This window comes from Rattus norvegicus, chromosome 12 (genome assembly GCF_021556685.1).
Source record: "Rattus norvegicus strain SHRSP/BbbUtx chromosome 12, alternate assembly SHRSP_T2T, whole genome shotgun sequence".
NCBI lineage: Eukaryota > Metazoa > Chordata > Mammalia > Rodentia > Muridae > Rattus > Rattus norvegicus.
The window spans coordinates 7,088,050-7,113,331 of NC_141545.1; the positions used below are offsets into that span (position 1 = coordinate 7,088,050).

General features: G+C 45.6%; 1 protein-coding gene across 18 annotated transcripts in view; it reads right to left on the reverse strand.

Moving 5' to 3' along the window:
• The window catches only part of Stard13 (StAR-related lipid transfer domain containing 13), a 396,493-nt gene that overhangs the window by 158,508 nt on the left and 212,703 nt on the right, over positions 1–25,282 (reverse strand). For 3 of the 18 annotated variants that reach the window (XM_087579086.1, XM_087579085.1, XM_087579096.1), the window contains exon 1: positions 11,976–12,314. The exons of 14 other annotated variants lie outside the window; for them this stretch is intronic. In XM_087579086.1, coding sequence (XP_087435212.1) covers positions 11,976–12,144 — 169 coding nt within the window. In that variant the 5' untranslated portion in view covers positions 12,145–12,314. 18 annotated transcript variants of the gene reach the window in all.

The window sequence follows — 25,282 nt, forward strand, 5'->3', positions numbered from 1 at the left end:
ATGACCGCACGGTCGCGTGCGAAAGGACTCAAAGTCAGCAGATCCCAGAGATTCTTCTCATCCACGCTTACTGCCGTGCCGTTCAAACTAGCCTGAGACCCACCAATAAACCAACGAATGCACGCCGAAAACAGGATACACATACACAATGGACTTTTATTCAGCTGAAAAAAAAATGAAATTGTGACATCCATTTGCAAGAAAAATGGGTGAGATTGAAAATGTCTACAATTAAGCAAAATAAGCCAGGATCAGAAAAACACCACGTTTTCCCTTACATGTGGCTTGGATTTAAAAGTGTGTGTATGCTTGGGTATGTGCATGTGTGCCTATGTGCTGTGTCTGTGTCAACTTGACACAAGCTAACGTCATCTGAGAGGATGGAGCCTCCGTTGAGAAAATGCTTCCATAAGAACGGGGCTATAGGCATGCGTGTTAGTTTTTTCTTAATTAGTGATTAATGAAGGAGGGCCCAGACTATTGTGGATGGGGATACCCCTGGGCTGGTGGTCCAGGGCCCTATAAGAAAATAGCCTGAGCAAGTCATGTGTAACAAGCCAGTAAGTGGCACCCTCCATGGCTTCTGCATCAGCTCCTGCCTCCAGGGTCCTGCCCTGCTGGAGTTCCTGTCCTGACTTGCCTTGATGACCAACTGTGATGGGAAAGTGGAAGTTAAACAAACCCTTTCCTCCCTAAGTTGCTTTGGCCATGGTGTTTCATCACAGCAATAGTAACCCTGACCAAGACAGCATATGTATGTATGTGTGGGAGACAGTGTATGTATGTATGTATGTATGTACACGTATATGTATATCAGACTGAGTGTGCATGTGTGTATGTGTGAATATATATGTATGTGTTTATGTGCACATGTGTGAGTGTATTACGTGTGCATGTATATATGTGTGTACATATGTGTGCATGTGTGTTTGCATGTATGTGAGATGAAACTACAGGATAATCCACGGAAGGAGGGGATAAGACAGGACAAGGAAGGAAGACATAGAGAGGGCAATGGTGTATGTGAGATCAGACAGCAGAAGGGAGACCTCAGTGGGAAGAGGAAGGAAACCCCTGGGCATGGAAGAGAGGCAGAGCTGAGGACAGTGGGGGAGGGGACGAATAAGAGCAAAGCCCAGCCATGCATATGTAGTCGATGCTGTGCTGACGCCCACCACGAGTTCTACGATAGCCTCACGGACCTGAAAAGCAAACCTTCTGTCCATTTTAACATGTTCTCTCCCACGCGCTTCTTTACATGGACATTTGGAGGGAGAAAGGCCCTGTGAAACTACGAGAGTTCATAACAGTCCAGGAAACCACACTAATGAGGACTGAAGGATCCACTGAGATCTACTCTTTCATTCATTGTCTTTCAAGTTGTAATCACTTATTCCCGGGTTTCTCTTCAGAAAACTGGGGGTACAGACCAAGTGGCCTTTACAGGAAATACTCAGGACAAGAAGTGTCTCAGATCTCCACTTGTTTTGCGGGATTTGAAGTAGTGACACAGGCAGGATGAGGTATCTTTGGGGGGAGGGCCTCGGTTATTCATCTATGCTTCTTATGCTAGAGGGCAATCACATACAGTGTTCTCGGTGTACAGCCATGTTGACTGCGTCCTGTCGCCCGAGGCCAGATCTGTGCTCTGTGAGCTTCAGATTTGGGGCCATTTCAGATGTCTTTGCATTGGGGTGCCCAGTGTGTATGAGAGACCCCCATGATTGCTCTGTGTGTCTGAATGACGAGAAAAAGGAAAGCAGCTAGTAAGGGTGACTGACAGACGCACAATAAAAATGACCTTCCTTCTACTCAACATAACATGAAACTGGACAATATAGACCTGGTCAAGGTTTCCATCTGCTGGGTCTCCCTTAAGTGTGAATGCTGATGTCCTAAGCCCCAGTACCTTGGAGTATGACTAGAACTGGAGACAGAAGAGAGAGCAGACATAAGACAAGATAGCCAAGGTAGACTGATCCAATTGGATTGTTGTCTTCATAGGACAAGACTAGGTTGCAGATACACACAGGGATGGCGTTACCAAGGCCAATGTCAGAGATGCTCATCTAGAAGCAAAGAGACCTTAGAAGGTGCCGACGATTCCAGCACTTTGCTCGCAAATTTCTAGACTCTGGAACAGCGAGGGAACAGATTTCTATTGTCTAAGTGACCTTGTCTGTGGTACTTAGTTATGGCAGCCTCCCTGCTCATCCCCAAATGAAAACAGCCTGTTAGCAGCAGCAACATGTTCTGAAAGTTTGTGTGACTTACTTGGTGCTAAGCCTCATGAAGTTACAACACCAATTCTAGAGGGATCTGTTTACAGCTTGATTTGTGGAGGAGGGAATTTAGATCCAGAAGACTCAGGTGACTTCCTCACACCATCCCTTGTCCAGGTTGGGGCATCAATGATAACAGATTAAAGGATCTTTATTACAGAAGCTGCAGTTAACCCCCAGATGTCCCACGCACAGCATCTCGCTGTTACTGATGAATGAATCTTCCCCATTCCACAGGCCTTGATCTGATTTCTCTCCTCCAACTGCTGACCCCTCAGTCCTTCACTCTGCCACAGCACCCTTCCTGAGGCTTCCTGTCCTCCACCAGCCTTAGATTTCTCACCACCGGGGGTTGTCAATAGTCAGGGACACTTTGAAACGAATAATAGCTTTGTTACAACCCATGGCTTTTGCTGTTAGTAGCTTGTGCTAATCATGTCAGGCCTGCTCAGAGCAGCAGAGAGAATCACTACTGACCAAAGAAAACTGGGATTGTGAGGGGTAATAGGTTTTGTTGTAGTTAAAAGAGAAAAAGAATGAAAGCAAGGAAAGAAAGAAACAAAGAAAGAAAGAAATCAAGAAAGAAATCAAGAAAGAAAGAAACAGGAAGGAAGGAAGGAAGGAAGGAAGGAAGGAAGGAAGGAAGGAGAAGGAGAAGGGAAGGGAAGGGAAGAAAGGAAAAGAAAAGATCATATAAAATCCTTGTTTTATACTTCAAATATTGGGACAGATACTTTTTTGAGGACACGCACAAGTATGACATGCATGACAACTGTCCTAGTAAGCACGGTATGTTCTTTGACCATAACTTGACAGTTCTTATGTCCACGGATGTTTGATGCGTATTTTCTAATATCAGACATCTAGTGTGCACCGGGCACTACGTTCAGTGTTTAGTTATATTCCTTCATTTAATCCTTTTAAAATAACTCGGCTGCAGTGAGGAACTTCACTCTGTCCACCCGAGATCACAGGAAACCTTAAGAAACCTCATTGAGGTCATTCTGGGAAGATCTAGGATGAGAGACTCAACTCAAGGTACAGAACCCAAAAGGCCTCTGGCTCCTGGGCTAGGGTTCTGAAAGTGTGGGAGTCCATGTTGAATGCATGGGAGAACAACAGATTGTGAAGCCTTCAAAAGCACCCTGCATGGCCGACTCCCCTGCCTTCCTGCCAAGGTCTTCCCAGCCTTCTTCTAGGAAGCCAGCCATCAACACAACATCTAAGCAGCCTTGTCTGCCACAGACCGCAAACCTGGAAGCCCCGCAGGTGAGTTTGCTGGAAAGGAGGTTCACAGGCCCTCCGGCCAGGACAGCAAGGGAGGCGAGGAGGCGACTTGACGACTTGACGACCATGAATAGGAGAATCACAGCCCATGACCTACGAAGGGCTTTGGAAGGGATTCCACTGTCTATTTGGAGAAATACATTTAACAGGAAATATTTTGTATCCTTCAAAGGGTTGGGTGGGTTCCTTATATTTCTCTTTTAAGAACTCCACTTTGGGGGCTGGAGAAATGGCTCCGTGGTCAAGGACCCGGCTGCTCTTGCAGTGGACCTGTGCTCTCTTCTCTGCAGCCACATGGTTCACTCCATCTGCAACTCCAGTCCCGGGGGATCCAAGACGGTCTTCTGGCCTCTACCGGCACATACAACGTACAAAAACATAAACACAGGCAACGTACCCATATACGTGAGAGACAACGGAAAAGAATGCTAGTTTTACTCGGAATGGATCCATTTGGAAAACCGAAGCTAGGTTCATCAGTCTTTTCTGAATCTTACAGAATTTAAAATATCATAAGAAATTTCATGATAGTGAAACTCTAGGAGGAAACTGTGACTTTATAGCCATGCAAACTTTCCTCCATGTATTATTTTGTCAATCAAATTTAGGTGAAGACTAACTGTTCACTCACAGAAACTGAATAGTGAAAAAGGCTCTTACCATCCGTATGAATGGTTTTTCAAAGTTAACCCGGAAGGGGAAAGTTGCGATATGAGTCAGGTATTCGGTGACTGGCCAATCCCCGGCTACACTAATTCACTCTGGTGGTCCTCAGACCATTTGACAGGCAGAGTTAACACCAATCATTTATATTCTAGTCGGTTCTGCCTCTGTAGGAGTCTTTTAAAATGTATTCCTATGTCTTAGGAGGAATCATTTGTCAGTACGGTCAGATATTTTGAATTTATTCCCATTGATTTTCTTCATCTAAGAGCAGTAGTATATTCAGTAACTTTAATGTTGTTTTTCACCTGATGTTCTTTCTTAATTCCTTTAGATACAGAGGTGAGAGGGGGAGGGAGAAGAGAGAGGAGAAGGGGGAGAGGGGGAGGGGAGAGGGGGAGGGGGAGGAGAAGTGAGAATTTATGTCTCTTTGAACATTGGTGCATGAATTTTCATGGTGATGTGTGTCCTGCCAGAGAGAGAGAGAGAGAGAGAGAGAGAGAGAACTGTGGTATGACTTTATTAAAAAGGCTAAGGCTAGCTAGGAGGATACGCCCTGTGCTCCCTTATAGCATTTTTGATATATTGTGAATTTCTGTTTGGAAAAGAAAAACTGTGCATCATGTAAATGTTCAAATGTTATGTCTTTGCCAGAGTGGAAAATATATTAAGAATATATCTGGAAACTTCCCAGGAATGGGGATTTACGAGCTGCTGATAACCTCATTCTGCCCAGGTCCCTTTCCCCCACTGTACTGAGAGTGTTTCTTCTCCTTGACACACGGGGTCTTGAGATCAGGGATGGCCTGACACCATCCATTCAATGCAGCCAAAGAGGTTTCTGGATCACAGAGGTGACAGGTGCCATACACTAGCACACAGGCTTCTGTGAGAGTTTGATGCCGCTGAAGGGCGTCCCGCTTCCCTGTGGGTGAGGACTCCACTTCCAGACAGCCCTAGAACATCTTCAGTGAGCTACAGAAATGCTAGGCCCACCTCGGGACTCCTCCAAGACTTCCACTAGACCGTAAGTCAGATCAACGCAAAGCCAGGAATCAGCCTTGCCCTGGTCCAGCACATCTGTGCTTGGGTTTTAGACTTCTCTGGGACTAGTTATACTGTTGTGGTAATCAATTAACTCTGCTCAAACACATTCTCAATTTTCTGTTCAACATATGAGCAGGGACTGTCCTCTTAGAATAGAATATTCATTCTATTGCTTTAATTAAAAAAAAAAAGGCGACCAGCTTGCCTCTACCCAGTTGAATTTTCTCTTCTTTCTTTATTTGTCTGTTTTGACTTTATTTTTGTTCCCCCTGTTTTGTTTGTCTTAAAGAGAGAAAATGAAATTGGGGCAGGGGGTGGTGGTGGTGGTTAGGGAGAGGTGGGAGAGGACCTAGGAGGAGTTTAGGGAAGGCAAAGATATTATCAAAATATACTGTATGAAAATTTTTTAATTAAAATTTTTAAAAAGATGTGGTATTGGCCATTTTTTAAAACAAAAATGTGTAGTGTCACCCTCCAAAAATATGACTTCTAACTAGGTACTGCCTGACGCATGCCAGAAATACAAAGAGAGTTATTGAACAGACTGCAGGCCACACACTTTCCTTGGTAAGCCACTTTCCGCCTGGTCTTTAGAAGCCTTGGCTTCGGAAGACCCCACTCTCTGGTGTCCGATGGGATGGGGTCACCACAAACGACAAAGAGTGGCAGTTTAAACAAACTTTATGGCTCCCTGCAGCAGAGTTTCTCTGGGCTTTCATGGCGTGTGAATATTCAAGAAAGGAAAGACATGCATCATTTCCCAAGTTACTTCACCTCAGAAGTATTTCCCACTGGAATCCTCACCTCCTGGGAGTCCTGCCCGACAGGGAGAGCGTGGACCTGGGACCGTGGCTTGTCCCACAGTGCGGACCGGGAGGGCAGCTTGTAAGTGTCTTCTGCGCTGGTTTTATACTGTGGAAGACTGCACCTGCCCTCTTTCACATCCACTCACCCCTCTCCTGACGCTCTTCCTGAGCGAAAGCTTGTGGTGGTCCTAAACCCACTGCCAGGTACAAGAAGTAAATGATGGGCCAGAGAGGTGGCTCACAATAATCCACAACTCCAGGATCCACGGGAATCCAGTGCCCTCCCCTGACTTCCACAGGCACCAGATACTCATGTGATTCACAAACAAAACACACACACACACACACACACACACACACACACACACACACACACGCACAAATAAGAAATGTACTGCATACATTCGTGGTCTCTATGCTCACATGCATGGCCCTCTATGCTCACATGCTTGGGCCTCTATGCACACATGCATGGTCTCTATGCTCACATGCATGACTTCTATGCTCACATACATGACATGGCTCTCTATGCTCACATGAATGGTCTCTATGCACACATGGATGGCCCTCTATGTTCACACACATGCCTCTCTTTCCCTAGCTTCTTCCTGGGGTATACTTGTGCACCCTTGTTTGTACTATGTAGTAAGGTTTTAAGCATTATCCATTTAAACCTCTTGAGCCACTAACCCGTTCACCTGCAACTTTGGTTAAACAGTAGCCTCCCTGAACAGGCCCTCCTCCAGTCTCCTGCACTGGAGAGAAGCTGGCTGTGAGTTAGCCAATGAGACGGATGCCAATTGCCACACTCCTTTTCAAGGGGCTTGAGCAACAGGGATGGGCAAGGTGACAGGTGCAGTCCCTGGTCTCTGGGCTTCCTTTGTTCCTCTACCATCACCGTCACCCTCTTACTCAGAGAGCAGTTGGGTAAGAAGGACTGAACATTTCAGGGGAACAAATGACCATTTAATTTAGGCTGACACTACCCAGTTAGTGTGGGTGAGGGTCCTCCCTCGCCAGGGATGGGCGATGCTCACCACTTAGGTTGGGCAAATTCTCAAGATGCCATTTGACACAGTAATGAGGGAGAGAAAAATATGCTCCTCACGCCCACTGGAGTCAGCTGGGGACTGACGTGCTCACTTCATGTTAGTGGAGTTAACTCAGCGGCTGTGTCTAAAGATTATTTCAGACTAAGCAAAAGCCCAGCTTCCACTCTTTTCCCCAGCAGTGAGATTTTCTGAATCCTCTATTTCTTCTCAAGCAAAGAAATCTCGTGGTGAGTGCAAGGGCACACACGCAGACACAGCCTACCTGCTGTACCCCTGCGATGGGCTGCACATGACGACCACTTCACATTAAGGCCAGGAGCCCTGAGAAGAAAAGTTCCTCTATAATTACAGTAATTATGCCATTTAAATAGACCACGGACCGCACATCCTCACGAGGTCTTACGACATGAGTAACTAAAGCACTCAGATCAGCCGTGCACAGGTAGATACTGGGGGACAGTAAGGACAGTGGGAGAAAGAACCCTCCTTCTCTCAAGGGACACTCATGAACACAGGATTATCCAACTTCAGACATGAAGGGACCTTTTACAGAGAGCTTAATCCAAACCCTTTTACCTTACTGTACGGAAGAAAGTCTTTAGAAGTTGTGTGTTCCCCAAAATCATCGGAGCAGTCAGTAAGTAGCAGGGGCAGAACGAAAACCAGAATTTGTTTCTTCAGAAAAATTAGAAGCCACTGTTCAACTGCATGAGGCAGAGAGGCTATGCCTCTCTTATGGGCTCCCTCAAGCTGTGCTTACGTCTGTTTTCTACATAAAAAGTTACTGACATGATTATAGAGAATTCTAAAACACGACAAGGAAAAACGTGTGCAAGCGTGTGTGTGTATGTGTGTGCTTGTGTGTGCATGTGTGTATGTATGTGTGTATGTATGTGTATGTGTGTGCATGTGTGTATGTATATGTATTTGTATGTATATGTATGTATGTGTGTATGTGTGTATATGTGTGTATGTATGTATATGTATGTATGTGTGTATGTGTGTATATGTATGTGTATGTATATGTGTATGTGTGTTTACGTTTGTGTGTGTGTGTGTGTGTGTGTGTGTGATCATAGTCTATTCATATTGCTCACCCAAAAGGAAAGGCCCAGTGATATTCTAGACTCTGCCACCATGGAGTAGGAAAAAGTACTGAAGCAGAGCCTAGAGCTTGGATCCCTGCTCTTTTTCCTTTTGATGGTGTATTTTACTGAAATCTGGGCCATCTCAGGATGGATTTTGAGAATTTCAAATAAAAAACATGAGAGTTTTTTTCAAAAGCCAATCATATTCCTAGGTCTGCTTCGATTGGACTTTTCCAAATGGCGTGTGCATGTATGTGAAAACATGATGTTTTGATATCCTGAGAGAGCAACAATAGAAGTCCAGTTCTTCTCCAGCATGCAGATTATAACAGCTATCATAAAGAGACAATACAATATAGCCACAATGCAATACTACCCAGCATTCGGTCGGAAACAAATCTCATGAAAATACTGTAATTCAGATGGACCTAAAGGACACTGGCCTTAAATGAAATCACCCGGTCACAAAAGACAAATACTGTGTGAGCCTCCATATGCAAGGTGTGTAGTCAGTCAATCAGAGTCTCAGTTCCAGTAAGACATAAAGGCAGAGGAGGACAACAGCAGTGGCTGCAAACGCTGTAATAATGACCATTCGATACACTTAAAAATGGCTGCTTGGTACACTTAAAAATGGCTGCTTAAGGGTTAGGGATTTAGCTCAGTGGTAGAGCGCTTGCCTAGCAAGCACAAGGCCCTAGGTTCGGTCCCCAGCTCCAAAAAAAAAGAAAAAAGGAAAAAAAATGGCTGCTTATGGTTAGTTTAAGTTGTATATATTTTACTATAATAAAACTTAGAAAACAAAGCCACTTCTATCTTGCCACAGTCTAACTATACCCTCACACTCACATCCTCTTTTCTCTCTCTCTCCCCCCCTTTCCCCTCCCACTCCCCCTCTCCCTCTCCACAGTGCCTCCTGGTGAGGGGAGTAAGTAGTGAGGTCCTCCAAGCATTATTGTTTCTTTTCTCTTTCTCCCACAACAATTTCCCAATTGATTCCAGTAAGAACGGGTTGGAAGGGGCAGGGATTAGAGCGGTGTGACTTCCAGCCCATTCTCTGCTTCATGGCTCTCCATTTTAAACCTCTCTCTGTTGAGATGAAATTAACTACAGAGCACTTGTGTAAGGGGCTAGAGAAAAACGTGTGCATGTTTTGGAGTGTGCGGTAAGACAAGCAAGCTCAGATTCGTCTCGGGTACCAGTTCAGATCTTAAGCACCATCAACGGTTTCATTATTCCCCCCTCCCTTTTTTCCATCCCCGTGAGTGTATCTGCTGTTGAATCGTGGCCATTGATTAGCTCTCTAGAATGAGGTCATCAGAGAGCAACTGACTCTTCTCTGTACTCTTCCTACCAGCCACAAGCAATCGTAGCCATGGTGCTGAGAATTACGTTGATCTAGTGCAAAAGTTTCTCTAAAAGACCTAAAGGAGAATGCTGGTACACGTTTACTGCTGGTGGCTGTCATTTTATGACACAGATATACAAATATAATACACTAACTTTTATATGCACTCTGCTTTAATTGGATAATTAAAGGTTGTTAGGTATCCTGTACTACTGGGTACTAACCATTCAAACAGAACCAAACTCATCGCTCCCACTCTAGGAATAAAGCCTGACTGGAAATCAGAGGAGGAGGAGCCAACTCGGATTCTTTCATGGAGTGCTTGCTGTCTGTACTTGCACGGTCTTTGGTATATTATAGCACCCCAAACCCACTAGAGGTCCAGCCTTTGATTTAGCATTCATTATAAAAACCAAAGCTCAGTACGGTACATGGAAGAGCATGAGTCTCAGGATTTGTGTTCAAATGCCAGCTCTCCTGTAAGGCTCCGAATGGCGTGTGCCTCTGTTTTCTCATCTTTAGAATGGATCCAAAGTGGCAACTAACTAGAAGCACTTTTTTTTTTGAGAGAATAAAGTAGCATTCATAATTCTCACAGCCTGATAGGTTGCACATGCTCCATTAACATCCCGTGGTGTGACCCCAAACCAATCTATCAATATCTAATTTAAAAAAAAAATCACTTTATATCTGCTCAGGAAACATTGTGCGATATTAACCCATCATGAGTTCTGAGTCACTGGAGGGTAGGAACCCTTTCCTGTTTCCTACCCGTAGCTTTTAACCTTTAGGAATCCACTCACCCCAATCATTCCATTACACCATAAAAAACAAGGAGCTGCCTCCCAGGTTCTAAATATGAGAAATAAAACACAGACAGAGATACGGTGTTCGTATAAAGAATGACCCACTCTCGGTGGTAATTCACCAAGAGTAACCATTATCCCAAAAGAACGTGTCAGTGGCTGACACTACATGTAAAGAAGACAGTTCATGTAGGTCTACATGCTGTTTCTAACATACGTCCTTTATACACACGCGGAGAAACAAGTACAGCCTGCATATGACAGATTCCCGTCACTTACTAAGTCCCAATGTCTACAGGATCATATACCTAATACCCAACACACCCCCACGGTAAGAAGTTTCTGAAGAGAAAACTTCAGAGCTGGTTCCTACTCTGCACTGAATGTATTTTTAAATCCAGCCACCAGGGATACTTTTGTTTCTATTCAAGTGAGACTTGCACACAGAGTTCATGGAGTGACTTAATATCCTTCCTGAAACCAGACTGGTATGCGGCCCCAGTATCCTTCACACATAGCCAGTTCCTGAACCTTCCCAAACAAATGCCGATTTCCAAGGAGACAATCTCGTTAAAGGCCGCTGCTAGAATATGTATTGTTCCTTTTGGAGACATTACAGTAAGATCTTTTAAGATTAGAGACTTTAACTTCCCCTCTAAAATTCAATATAATCTCAAATTCATTTATCTAACTGGGAACTGTGTTTTCATAATAGCTCTTGAAATTCCTGGTAGGGCCAATGTAATGGTTCAGTTAGGTCTGTAGTTAGGAGCGAGGTGACTATTTACTGACTGTGGATAGATGTGTCTGTCTTTTAAATGGTTACCAGCTCAGTGGCTCACTTCCCATTCTTTGGATTTCTACCACACAGGGACATGTTTTAAGCTTTAAGCCTTAAAAAAAAATCATGAGTTTTATTAATGTTCAGGGTACAAGAGTTTTTAATTTTTTTCCCCGAGAATAGAAAAGGATCAGTTAGTCTGAATCAGTACTGTCAACTTGCCTTAGGAAGCCAGGGCTAAGGGTGTGTACTCATAGGCTCTGTTTTGAGGTGAAGAGTCACATTTATCCTTTAGCAAGAAAGCCATGTCAACAAATCAGTGGTAACTATCCACACAAACACACAGACAGGAAGAGAATGTAATTCAAGTTGTCAGTCCGATGGCCTTAAGGTAAGATTCCCGGTGTTTTCCTTCAATGAAGATGTACTATAAACCCTGGGCATTAGCCACCAGCTCTCTGCTCTCTCCCCAATTAAACAAACAAGTGTCCACTTTTAAATGTGACCAGAGTATGAGTTTACCTGCAGAAAAGTTCCCCAAGACACACACTGAGTAAACCTTCCTCACTTGCTCTGTTGACACATGGAGGATTAGGAATTCATGATTCACGTCCTGCTGGAAATATTTTTGTGAGTTAGGCGGCGCTCAGTGCTGTGACAGACTACTTAGAATCGAGGTCTAAAGTTATTTGAAAGAATTCCACGCAGCGTGGCATAAGAATCCGTGCGGTGTACAGTGCAAACAATAACTTTGCAAGTAGCAAAAGACGGAGCCAACAGAAATAAGCGGCACCTTGGCAGTGCCCGCAACTCACCTTGCTGAATTTTAGTCACTAGGTGATGGCGCGCTAGGATCCGGCTCATCCTGTAGGGAGAGCGTCTGGCAGTCTGATCAAATCGCAAGTACATCTCCTGGCTCTCAGGTGTCAAGGGATTTAGACAGTAGCAGCCTGCAGCCGGCGTCCTGGGCACCTGACTGAACATCTCGGGAGAGTTTCCACTGCCACCTCAGCTGCCGGTGGCTGTTCGCAGCTGTCTCCAGCCTCCGGCAAAGACACCAAGCCCCAGGAGAGAGCCACAGACCCAGCGATTTTTAAAAAGAAAAAGGAGTGCCAAAAGCCGCAAGTCAGAATTCCAAACCCTCCGGGGCTCTCACGTGACCTCGGGAGCCAATCACAGGAGGAGGAGAAAGTACTGGGCGTGTTCCATCAGCCCAAAGCTGACCGCGAGGCTGCACTAGCAGCTGAGATCCTTCATGCTAATAGCTATTAGAGAATTAGAAGCGCCTGGGGCTCACCAAGCCCCCCCCCCCAACACCAGAGCTGAGAGAGGAGAGGGACACAGAGAGGACAGGAGGGGCCGAACACGCCCTGGCGTAGGAACTTTTTGAGGTTATGAAAGACAAAGTTTTTGGCTTTCCTAAAGTCAGCGGCAACTAGGTTTAATTAAAAAAAAAACAAAAGAAGGTAGCCGTGTTACCTGCAGCTGTGTATTTGAAATACACCATTTAAAGTAAGTACGGGTCGCTGGGGATAAAATACTAGCCTTCATCACAACGAAATTAATGAAATAAAACGTTTCTAAAAAAAAAACAAACTTTTGAATCCTATGTTGACACTAGGGGTAAATAAAGACCCTCGGGACCACCATTGGACTGGGGAGCTAGAAAAGATGCTCTTCTTACAGAGAAGACCTAAAGAGACAACCTGAACACCCAGCCCTGCTCCTTTAATTTGTCCACTTCCTCCAGTTTTTCATCACCACTAAACAACTGCAAAGTACTAGTCATATGGAAGCCGCTGCCAAGAATCACTACACAGGATGCAGGTGGCCTTTCAAAGATCCTGGGTAGGCTGCTGGTCCACGGGGAACTAGTGGGAACTTATAGTAAGTGCTAATAAAGGCTTATAGAGAGCATATGTCTCAATTTAAAAAGAACACGAGAGAGGAGACTAGCATAATGCTAGTCGAACAACATTATTTCTGACTGGAGGGGTGGTAACAAGTCAGACCCAGCCAGAGAGACTGGTTTTAAAAAACAGAACCAAAATTCCCAAACCAAAAAACCATGACAGAAACAAAGTCCAGGAGTTCTGACAGGAGAAGCTGGGGAGAGCTCTCTCTGCAGGAGAGTTCTGTATCCACAGGCACGAGAGCCAGAGGGTGTGGGTAAAGAAACTGCTAGTCAGTTTAACCATAGCTGAGAAGCCATATGCAAGCCATCAGAATTTCTCCTCCCCAGCTCTTTGCTCTTTACAAGTGGTTGATGCAAACAAACAAACAAGCACAAACATAAACAAAAAACCCTCCACCACCATCACCATCACCGCCACCACCACTACCACCACCACCATCACCATCACCATCACCATCACCATCACCATCACCATCACCATCACCAAACAACAACAACAAAAGGTAGAAAACTTAATGAATTCTAAGCCTGGAATTGAACGAATAGAATTCTTTGGATTCAGAAGCGTGTGTGTGCACCACAGAGAGAGAGAGAAAGAGATTGGTCTTACTTTTGGCTGACTTAAAATGAAACCTAGCCTAGCTAATAACTAAACACTTTGAGCAGAAAGTTTAACTGGGAGGGGGAGAGATGGTTCAGCGGCTGAGAACTCTGGCTACTCTTCCACAGTACCTGGGTGGGATTCCTAGCAACCAAATAGCAATTCGAAAGGGCCCAGGGTTCTAGTTCCAGGGACCGGATAACCTTTTCTGGTGTCTGTCGCTGGTACACACACATACACTCAGGCACATAGGCATACGCATAAAATCAGCAAACTTTTTAAAAGGTTTAATCCAACTCCTCCTCATCAGCATTTAGTGCCTTTCCATGTGGAAATTTTTGCTGGCCTGATTTTTATAACTTTCTCTCATGATAATAGCGAATGAGCCTCATTTGATGACTATGCAAAAAGAGGCAAGATAATTTTCAGGCAGAAAAGGGGAGAATGTTACAGGATCATATGTTGCTTTGTGTTCTTGTTGGGATCTGAGGAGTTTGTTCTCCATTGATTTGTGGAAGGTTCAGAGGTGTGTGTGTAAAGCTTGGTAAGTCAGAAGCGGCTGTGTGAACAGTGAAGACGTTAAACTCCGGAACACAGTAACAGATGCCATTAGCCGAGCTCACAGAATCAGCGTTGGCTCTCGTGGGACTGAGACTCTACTTTGGGTATGTCAGCTTGACAGTCCAGAACGGGGGCATCCAGCCAGATGTGAGGAGTCATCACCGTCTCACTCTGGGGGAATGGAAGACGGGTGGAGAAAGAGAGAAGGAATGGCATGGTGTTTGGGAAAATGAGAAACTGTGTTTCAAGAAGCTAAGCAAGGCAGGAAATAGTGTGTAGTCACTTTATAGCTATGAAGAACCCTTGAGGACTGGACATCCCAGCTGCCAAGATCGTAATTCATTGCTCTCTTGGCTACATTTTTAAAATAAATGGAGTGAATCTCAGAAGCACTATAGTAACTGAAAAAAAATAAATGTGACAATATTGCCCGGTCCCTTGTATAATGAGGAATGCGCTCTGAAAGAGCCTAGAATACCTTACTCTGAAAACATCAAGATCGTAACTATGTATTATTGAATATGTGGGGCATCAACATGAAAACAATGTTGCATCGCTGGGCAATAGAGAACAAACACTGAACTGGGGGGAAAGGTTAGATTCTTAATTGATAGAAATGCAATTTAGAACAAAGCCTGACCTCTAGAAGGCCAGCTTTGATTTTTTTTTTTTAAAGAGCAACCAAGGATAGGAGCCTCGTTTCCTCCACACCATAAGCGACACCCTAAGGTCTTACATTAGAGCCCAGGCAGTATCCGTTAATCCAGTCAACTGCCCGCTGTGTTTTTGCCACCTTATATTTCTAGAGCAGTTTATTTGAAGTAGATGGGTTGAGAATTTGTTTTATAATAACATATTGCCATTGCTGTGAAACCTTTGTGCATGAGTTGCTTTTATTACATAGTCCCAGTGGGAAAATCCCAACAGAGGTGGACGGTGGTGCTCTGCTCTGACTGCTGCTGACCTCTCTGGGCTTGTCTGCCACCCTGCTCTGGTGAGCAAGTGAGTGAAGAACTAAGGGACAAGGACTGAGGGAGGCAAGGGACTGAGAGTGTTGGGCCCCTACATGCCAGGCCTCTGCCGCTTACTGTTCCTGCTTATCAATTCCTGTGGTGCCATAGTTTGTGAAAAAGGAGGTAGAGAACCATAGAGGTGAAGCAATGGCCTGCTGGTAAGCAAGGAAGCCACTGTTTGTCTCTAAGCTGATGACATTTTAACCCTTTCTATTACCACTCGCTAGGAACCGGAAAAGGAAAAAAAATGCTGGAGAAATCATTAGGCGATAGATTTTGGGGAAAGGATGTTGGAAATCATCATGACCTCCGTGTTGTTGTGCAATGCTGGATTGTGTAAATAGAGATGCAAGCATGGGATGGGTCGGATTCCACTGGGATTGGTCCAGAACACTTGACTGATCCAGGGGCCTCTTAGGCGTGATGGCTGAGCACTAGACTCCGCTCAAAGGGAAGCAGCAGGTGCCCACAGCCTGGTCCCTCTGTGACAATGCTGACGCGGCTGTTTCCACTGGATTGAAATATTCCCTCACAGAGGGAATGAAGGATACTTCTAAGACTTGGGAAGTAAACTGAACTTATAAGGCTCAGGAAATTCAGAAGCTTGCAGATTCTTAGAGCCCATCAGGCTATCTCAGCAGCAACAGTGGAGGGGGAAACAAACCCTCCCAGTGGGATGGGCAGAGCTGCCTAGAGGCCCTGAGAGAAAGAGCCCCACAGTGCAGTATTGTGAGTTCCCCCGAGCTGAGTTGGGCCTCTCAGTGCTGCTGCTGTGTGCTCCTTTAAGTAACCTCTTACCGGTGGACCTATGAGGACCAGGTAAATTCACTGCTTCACCAACCCAGATGGGGGTGGAATGATTCCTTTGGTGTGTTATCATGCCATTATCCACAGCTCTCTGCTTATTTCAAGGCCGATGGCAATTGTCTGGTCTTTGCCATGGTATTCATTCTCAAGGCAAACACTCCAGATGCAGTCAAAACTTTGAAATTTGACCTCTACAGAAAACTCGGGGTACTTAAAATGTCTGCATCTTTTGACGGATGATCCCAGATGAGCAGTCCGAGGAATCCTGCACACGAGTGGCAGAAAGCTAGGAGTGATTTGATAGACGCTGGGGAGGGCTTTGATCTCCTCCCTCATACATTCCAGCCTCCTCAGCAGGTCGTCTGTGTGGATGGAGTCAAGGAATTGCTGCCAAGCCGGGGAGTATTTGAGATACAAACGCAGCAGCGAATTGCAAAACTGATTTAAAAGGCTGCTTTTGAAACCGCGTGAAGACACAGGCTCCAAGTGTGTCAGAGCCTTCCTAAGGGGTCAATGTTATTGGGATGTGTCTGTGCCAATGGCCTTCCTAGCCTAAAGGCACCACAAGCTTAATGCCAAGTGCAGGTAGGTCAGTCATGCCAACTGACAGCTATGGGAACAGCCTTTGGGGACAGGCATCATATCGGATCCTATGGATCAGCACCCCACCTGCAAACAGTACCTCCCATTCTGAGATCAGGTAGATGCTGCTGACAGTCTCAGTGTTGAGCATGGCCAGAGGTTCATTCCCCCAGAATGGACCTTGTGGAGGCCCCGGGAATTTACAGGTAGCTAGTGATCTGTCTGTCCTGGCTTGATACCACAACTCTTATGCAACCAAACTGAATCTAACTTTTCTTTCATGAGTCAGAGATCTCCTTTTCCTTCCATTCAGGTGGCTCGTCCTGGGGCTGGAGAGGCCGCTCAGTAGTTAAGAGCACGGGGTGACATTACTGAGGACCTGAGTTTAGTTCCCAGCACCCACAGGGCAACTCAAAATCATTGTAGCTAGAATATCAGGGGATCTGACACCCTCTACTGACGTCTGAAGCATTACATGCCCATGGTGCATGAACATACATGCAGGCAAAACACTCAGACACATTAAAAAAAAAGCAACCTATGGCCTTCTGAAACACTGTTATGACTATTCTCTAGTTTTATTATCAGTCAGTCCTGTGAACCATCATCTGTCACACTAATTACTTGAGGCTCTTACTTGCTCACAGCGAATCCATCTGTGCACTGTATCTGTTGGGAGCAGCTGTCGATCCAGGATTTAGAAGAGACATTAAATGTCTTCTGATGCGGCTGATGGAGCACCACTGTACTTTCCCTATGAGATCAATTTGTCCTCTGCCTTCCCAGACAGTCCACAGTCTCTCCCAGAGAACCCCAAGGTGTTTAAGAAGGAAACACTCTGTAGAGTTTCCAGCCAGTCACCCTAACTCTGCCATGGGGAGGGAGGCAGGACCAGTCTACGTCTGGTAGCACTGACCCTTGGGGTGATCTCAGCCATTAGATGTCATTGGTGAGAATCTTCTGAAGGCTGGACATTTCTTCTCATCCCACCTCATGACATAACTATTCCTTGTGATCGTGGCTTTCTTTTGTGTTTACTTCAGTCCGCCCCCATCCCTTTGAGAACAAGGCTCTTCCCCTAAACTCAGAGCCCCAGATATGACCCAGGGCTGTGGCCTTCCTGCTGTGTGCACACTTAACAGAGTCAGAGTTCTGCTCTTTCACAATGTAGGGTGGCGTTGTGGGAAGTTTTGCTTGTTTTAATTTCTGTTTACTCATTTGTGAATTCGGCCTTTGCATCACCTCTGTAGGTGTGAGAGCAATGACACAGTCCTCACCTGTGACTGACTCTGTGGGAGAAGAAGGGAAAGAAAATCATACAAAGTTTGGGATCCTATGCGGGAGGCTGTGTCTGTTGGCCCAGACTGTTTTAGGGTTGATAGAAAGCTATGTGGTGTTCATGTACTCTCCTAATAGCCACCATTAGGTGAGTTTCCTCTGTGCTTTTAACAACTGTGTGCTCAAGGATATAAGACGTTAGAGTTTTTGAAATCTTTGAGATGGTTTCATGATTCTTGGCTCCAGTGATTTATTTTTATGTAGTTTCTTCTGATGCTAAACAAAAATACGTTTGATACAAAAGGCAAAAAGATGTGTGTATGTGGCGGGGCAGGTGGGAAGGTGAGGAGAGACAAAGCAAGAGTGAGAACATTCTTCAGATTTACAAGTCACACAACCCTATGTTTTAGTAGGTGGCACTGTGAGTCTCGCCTTACCATACTCTCAGCTGTAGGAAAAAGAATAATTTCTGGCCTTTGGGAGAAAAAAATCTGAAACTGTATCTATTTTACACTTATGGTGTAACAATTTGACACATGTATGTACATTGTAGCCATTACTACAGTCAAATTAACATATCCGTCAGTACCCAAGGTTGCTGGGGGTGAAGACATTTAAAATCTGCTTTCTTGTTGTACTGGCTGGTTTTGTGTGTCAACTTGACACAAGCTAGAGTCATCAGAGAGGAAGGAGCCCCCGCTGAGGAAACGCCTCCATGAGATGCAGCTGTAAGGCATCGTCTCAATTAGTGATCAATGGGGAGGCCCAGCCCACTGTGGGTGGTGCCATCTCTGCACTGGTGGTCCTGGGTTCAGAAAGCAGGCTGAGCAAGCCAGGGGGAGCAAGCCAGTAAGCAGTATCCCTCCATGGCCTCTGCATCAGCTCTGCCTCCAGGTTCCTGCCCTGTTTGACTTCCTTCCATAATGAACAGCAGTATGGAAGTGTGAGGCCAACAAACCCTTTCCTCCCCAACTTGCCTTTTAGTCATGGTGTTTCCTTGCAGCAGTAGAAACCCTAAGACACAGGTTCTAAGTAAACGATGCATTGTGATTCACTGCAGTTACCTCTGCACACTGATCTCCAGAATGTATGCAACTGTGATGGAGAGGTCTCCTCTTCTGATCAATGTCTCACATCCTACCCGTGCCCTTCCTTCCCAAGTCCCTAGCAAGTGTGTTCTACTTTCTGCCTCTCTAGGCCCACGTTTCCATTGTACACACAAGTGAGATCATGAGGCGTGTGTGTCTCTTTGTACATCTGCCTTATTCTGCTTAGTGCAGTGCCCCCTAGGTTTGTCCATGGAGTAGCTCGGTGTTGCCTTTGTGGGGAACGCTTATTTATTTGAGAATATACATGCAAGAATATGTGGAGCTTCTCCTGAAATTTCCTGTGTCGTCAGAGCTCGGCGATTATCAGAGAGCACAGTGGCCTCTGGACAACCTTCCAGAGTGCCACTGAGTCTCATGGCACAGCCCTGTTTAAACAGACCAAGTAATATGTGAATCGCCAGGCATGGCTGCCTGCCCCAACAGCGTGACTCATCACTAATCAATCACAAGAGAATGCTTTGAGCACCCAAAAAAAATGTGTTTGCAGCAAAGGACAGAATATCCCTGAGAGACGCTTGCAACTTAAATTTAAAATGCCCTATTTCATTTCCCGGCTTTGGGGGGGGGGGGTCTCGGGCTCTTCTTGATCTTGGCTTGATCTCAAAAATGGATTACATTAGAAGACCTATTTTGGCATTTCATTAATTAATCAACTCTTTGTAAGTAAAACATTAAGGAGGCAGAGTGGTGTGGAATGCACAATGCTTAGTTTTTGTTTTTGTTTTTAAAGGAATAAGAATGTATAGCATAAAAGTATAAAGAAAATATGCTAAGATCTAATTTTGGCTATGAATGACGCTTCTTGGGTTTCCACTTTTCAAACATTCTGACTAATTACATTCCTCACAGGATGAAAAGCTGACGCTGAACCAACAATTCACACTAGAGTAGGCTGAGGAGAAGCCTCAGCCCCGGGGAAATTCCAGCACTCTCTGGGACGGAAAGCACACAGAAAAAGATGCCCATGGGCCCAAAGATGGCGGGCACTGTCTTTCGCAGTGCAGGCCCTGAGTGCTTGAGTTAAGCAAAATTTCCAGTGTTCTCAACACCCAGAGAAGAGAAAGCAGAGCTTACAGAGTTCCTGCTCCACACACTTGTTCCTGCAAGATGGCCTCCATACACAGAGGCTGGGTGCCCTGCCGGAGGACCAACAGTGCTGGGTCTTGTTACCTACACAATCATCTTCCCTGAACATGGGAGAAAGTCTGCCTTCTCAGGATGCTACGCTTGCTCAGATTGCTCTGCCATAAAGCCTCGAGCATTGCCATTCAACTGGGGTTGACCCTATGGTCTCTCCCGTGCCTACAAATGGTTTACACACACACACACACACACACACACACACACACACACACACACACACACACACACAAGCATACAAGCATGGGCATCTGTGCATACACACATACATATACAAAAACACAAATGCACATGCGTGCACACGCATACATGCATGTACACAGACATACATGCACACACATAAGTTGACCATATATACACATGTGGATCAAAATCTAGCCCAGGACAAAAAGAGATGGAAATTAATCTTGTGTGAGTTCACTATCCAGTATGCATGCAAAGAAAAGGTAGGCCTGGTGACACTTCCTCGTAATTCCAGATGTGGGAATGAATACAGGGACATGTAGATGCCTGCAGCTCTCATAATCTACTCGGGAAAGCTAAGTAGTAGACTGAGGTACTGAGAGACCCTGCACACAGCACCTCCAAGGATGTCATCTGGCTGTCACATGCTTGCTTGTACATATGCATACGCATGCATACACGCACAAGCATTCACACAAATATGGGTGCACACATACAAAATTATCACAAAAAAATGAAGTAAAACAAAAAAGCAACCCACGATCTCCCAATGCAAGTTCCAGAAGGTCTAGCCAGTTCTCAAGGTCCTCAGGTGTCACGAGGTTTAGTGACATTTTTGCAGTGAACCCCTCCCCATTGGTATTCTTGTGTAACTTCCACTTTGAACTATTTCCTTTTGGAAAAGGGCTTATGTGCAGTTTGTAGGCCATGTTGATCTTTTCATCTTGGCACCGTGGAAGTAGACCCAGTGTCTAATGAAGTCTGAACTCAGCATTAAGAGCTCTAGTTTTATCTTACCCCTACTACGCTTGCAGCACAACTTGAACTTAGGCCCCGTTCTGCCTCCCTGCCCCAGGCTCCCAGAAATAAGACTCAGACTCAACATACACTTACAACTATCTTGGCCGTGTAGTAGACCATAGACTCACCTCTGACTAGATATAACTAAAGATACCCATTTATTTTAGCCTACATTTTGCCTCGTGGCTGATCGCCTGTGCTCACCTCCTTCCAGGCTCCTCCCCCTCCTCTCCCAGAATTCTTCCTCCTCCTGATGTCCCACCTCTATTTTCTGCTTAAGTCATAGACCGTAGGCTTTTTCATTGACAAGTGGCGGACGCATCCCTGCAATATACAAGATGTGCACCCCTCACTTCTCCCCTTAGCGAGCACATGAGCACATAAGAACAAGAATCTCCCCCATCACAGACCTACCACAGAGTAGCCATTTATAATCAAATACTTTAAACAGTTACTGGTAAAGAACAATTGAGGTGCTTCCTCCCCAGTCTGCTTTTATCACAGGGTTGACTACTTAGAACTGTTCCTGGGCAGAATTCCATTGTTTCATTCTACAGCTGCATTTCCTGGACCTTCACACACAAAGGAGCTATATTTGGGGAAACAATAGTCCTACTGCAGACAGAGTTTCACAGTAGTGTTTGCTCCAGGACCCTTGGCAAGACCACCTGACTGATCGTCTCTGGACAAAGAACAGTTAAACCACAGCTACTTCTATGAGCCATAATTATCACCCATTCTAGAATCAATGCATTTCCTAATTGATGATTTATATCTTTGCTCGATTATTTCCTCTAATGTAAATGACATCTAGACAGTGCATCAAGCTGGTAAGGCAGGAGACTGTGCTTGGAAAGGTTTGTACTGTATTTTTAGAGAACTGAGAGGTACCCATCAGCGTGCACATCCTGCATGCTTTTTAAGGTGGATGAATCCTATAAATGACTTCTCATCATTTGCCCTTCAGCCAAATGTTTTTTAAGATGTGACTTGTCCTGCGAAGACTACAAATGTTGTCTGAGGGGTTGGCTCAATGTTTGCTGTGCAAACATGAGGGACCAGGTTTGGATTCTCCTCATCCACAGAATTCCAGCAGGATCCTGCAACCCTGGCACTGTGGAGTGGAGACAGGTGGATTCCTGGAACTCACTGACCAACCAGTCCAGCTAACTGGATTGCTCCAGCTTCAGTGAGAGACGTTGGCTTGGTAAATAAGATCGAAAGCAATGGAAAAGAGCACCGATGCTGGCTTCTGACTTCTGCCTCCTACAGGCACTCTTTCGCACAACACACACGCACACGCACACGCACACGCACACGCACACGCACACGCACACACACACACACACACACACACACACACACACAAAACGTTTCCTGTAAAGGAGTTGGGGATGGAGAAATCGATGTTCTCAAGCCCTAGCCTGTCCATGTCGGTTTCCTTCATACAGAATCTAATTTTTAGAACTTAGCAAGAGACAAAAATGATCTACTAATGATTCATTATGTTAAGTCTATTTTTCTGAAGGGGGCAAGGAAGGGGGAAGGAAACAAAGCGGGGTGGGGGACAAAGGTTTACAGACAGAGGCCATTTGCTTCTTAGGTGACAGCCATCTGACTGTAATGTTACTCTGTGCAGTCCTTTCAACTAGTTCCTGCTCCCTGTTGTCCCTGGAACTACATCCTGAGCCCCGCGACTGTTCCCTTCATCTGAAGGTCAGTCAGGGAGGCAGCAGGCACCACTGCTTGTTTAGTACTCGGGAGAGTCTGCTGTCAACGCTCTCTGATGTGTGCAGACGGTTTCATTTGTTCCTTCGCTAACAAAAATGCTGGTGGCCCTTCCAGGCATTAACTAACAAGATGAGAGTGGGAAGTCGGCTGACTGTGAAGAAGCAGTGCTCTCTGGACTCAGCGAGTGGCGATTGCACTTAGGAACTCAGAGCGTGAGTTCTGTCACAGCGTGCCCAAGACACGTGCATGCTCAAGCCAGGCAGAATCCCAGCATGGGGACCAGGGGTGGGACTTTGATGACGATGAGAGTTGTTCTTAAAGATGTGGCCCCTGGGGGTTGGGGATTTAGCTCAGTGGTAGAGCGCTTGCCTAGGAAGCGCAAGGCCCTGGGTTCGGTCCCCAGCTCCGGAAAAAAAAGAACCAAAAAAAAAAAAAAAAAAAAAAGATGTGGCCCCTGGCAGGTTGATCATGTCCCAGGAGAGGGTCATACTCCAGGAGTATATGGGCAGCACCAACTGCTTCAAAAGAGAACAAAAAGTTGGATGATTGGGGATGGGTTGAGCTGGGAGGGGTTGGGGGGGAGAAGGTGAATGTGATTAAACTCCACTGTATGAAACGCCCAAAGAATTATTTTTTGAAAAGCATAAAATGCTCAAAGGATTAATTTTATAAAGACAAAAATATCGCAAGAAAGGAAAGCACTATGTGACAGCAAAGGGAAATGATTTCTTAAAAAAAAATTATATCCTTAGAATCAGGGTCCGGTGATGCACACCTTTACTCCCAGCACTTGGGAGGCAGAGACAGTGGGATCTCTATGAGTTCCAGGCCAGTGTGGTCTACAAAGTGAGTTCCAGGCCAGCCAGGGACACAAGGAAACTCTGTCTCAAAAATAAAGACAAGTTCTACCCTTAGGATCACAAGACTTTCCATCTCTGTCTCCCCTAAGTCATGCACCCCTAAATAGTGGTTTAATTTATCTGCACAGACTCATACCACGTGGTCGTTGTAACACTGGGTAGGACAGGCTGATTTGACAACATCCTGCCAACTCTTGTGTGGTCTCAAGCTTGCCTTGCTGGTTCCTCTTCTTTTACTATAACGAGTAGCAGAACGCCTGAAAGCGAGGGTCCATGGGAGATCATTAGCGCTCTGAGTCTGTTGGAAGTGGGCTGCATTCTTAATCCGCCTCAAATAAAATGTAGTAAGGGATATGCAATACTCACGGTCCCTCTTGGGCTAACACACCTCCGATGCAGCCGGGAGAGTAAGAGGTGTGGGTGGGAATCATCTGCATGTGGGGTGGTTTGAATGAGGACTGCCCGCCCCTTAGCTTAGCCTCACGCATCTGGATGCTTGATCGCAGCTGGTGGAACTGTTTGGGAAGGTTTAGGTGGCACAGCCTTGCGGGAGGAAGGATGTCACCGAGGACAGGGCCTTCGGGGTTGAAACCCACTCTTGGCGTTTCCAGTTCACTCTGCCTGCTCTGTGCTTGTGGTAAAGGGTGTGAACTCAGCTCCCTGCCCTGGCTGCCATGCTCATCACCGGCTGCCTTGTATCCTGGCCAATGGGAACCCTGAGCCGTAAGCCAATATAAACTCTTTCTTCCCCGTAAGTTGCTCTGTCGCAATGCTTCGCCACAGGAACGGAAGAGTAACCAACCAATACAGCGTGTGTCGTCGCTTCTCATCTGAAGTCATCCCTTCAGTCGAAAATATTTACTGTATCTCTTCAGGACTGTGGGATGAAGTGACGAGCCACTCGTGAGCGCTCCGGTAGGTTAGGGCGGGGCCGAGGTCCACTCTAAACATGGGTGGGAAGCAACTGTGTACGTGAGGCATTGTTTATGCTGTTCAGGCAGACAGATTATCTTACAGAGTTCAACGTAAGGGAAAAAGATGTTATTTCTCCAACCCCTTGGAAAACAACTCTCAATGCTCTTGATATAATTAGTTCCAAATAGGATTTTAGAGTTGTGCTTGAGGCATCACACGAAGCATACATTTTTCTTTAATGTACACATGCGACGGTAACTTACAATCGCCACACTGTTTTTTACTGTTTATCCACAGCTTCATCTATTCCTGTATCCGAGCCTAGTTTCTGAAAAGTTTTGCTGCGTGTTACTCCTTTGTGAGTGAGTGTGTGTGTGTGTGTGTGTGTGTGTGTGTGTGTGTGTGTGTGTTCAAGTATGGGTGGAGGTCAGGAGTTGATCTCAACTGTCTTGCCAGTTCTGGGGCTTGAACTCAGGTTGTCAGGCTTGGCAGCAAGTTCCTTACCCACTGATCCATCTGGGCCACCCAGCCCGTGCACTCAGAAGGAGCATCGACCCATTCGACTTAACAAGAAAACATTAAAGCAAGGAGAAAATGAGAAAGGGGCGGTTCCCAGGAGGCTTTGC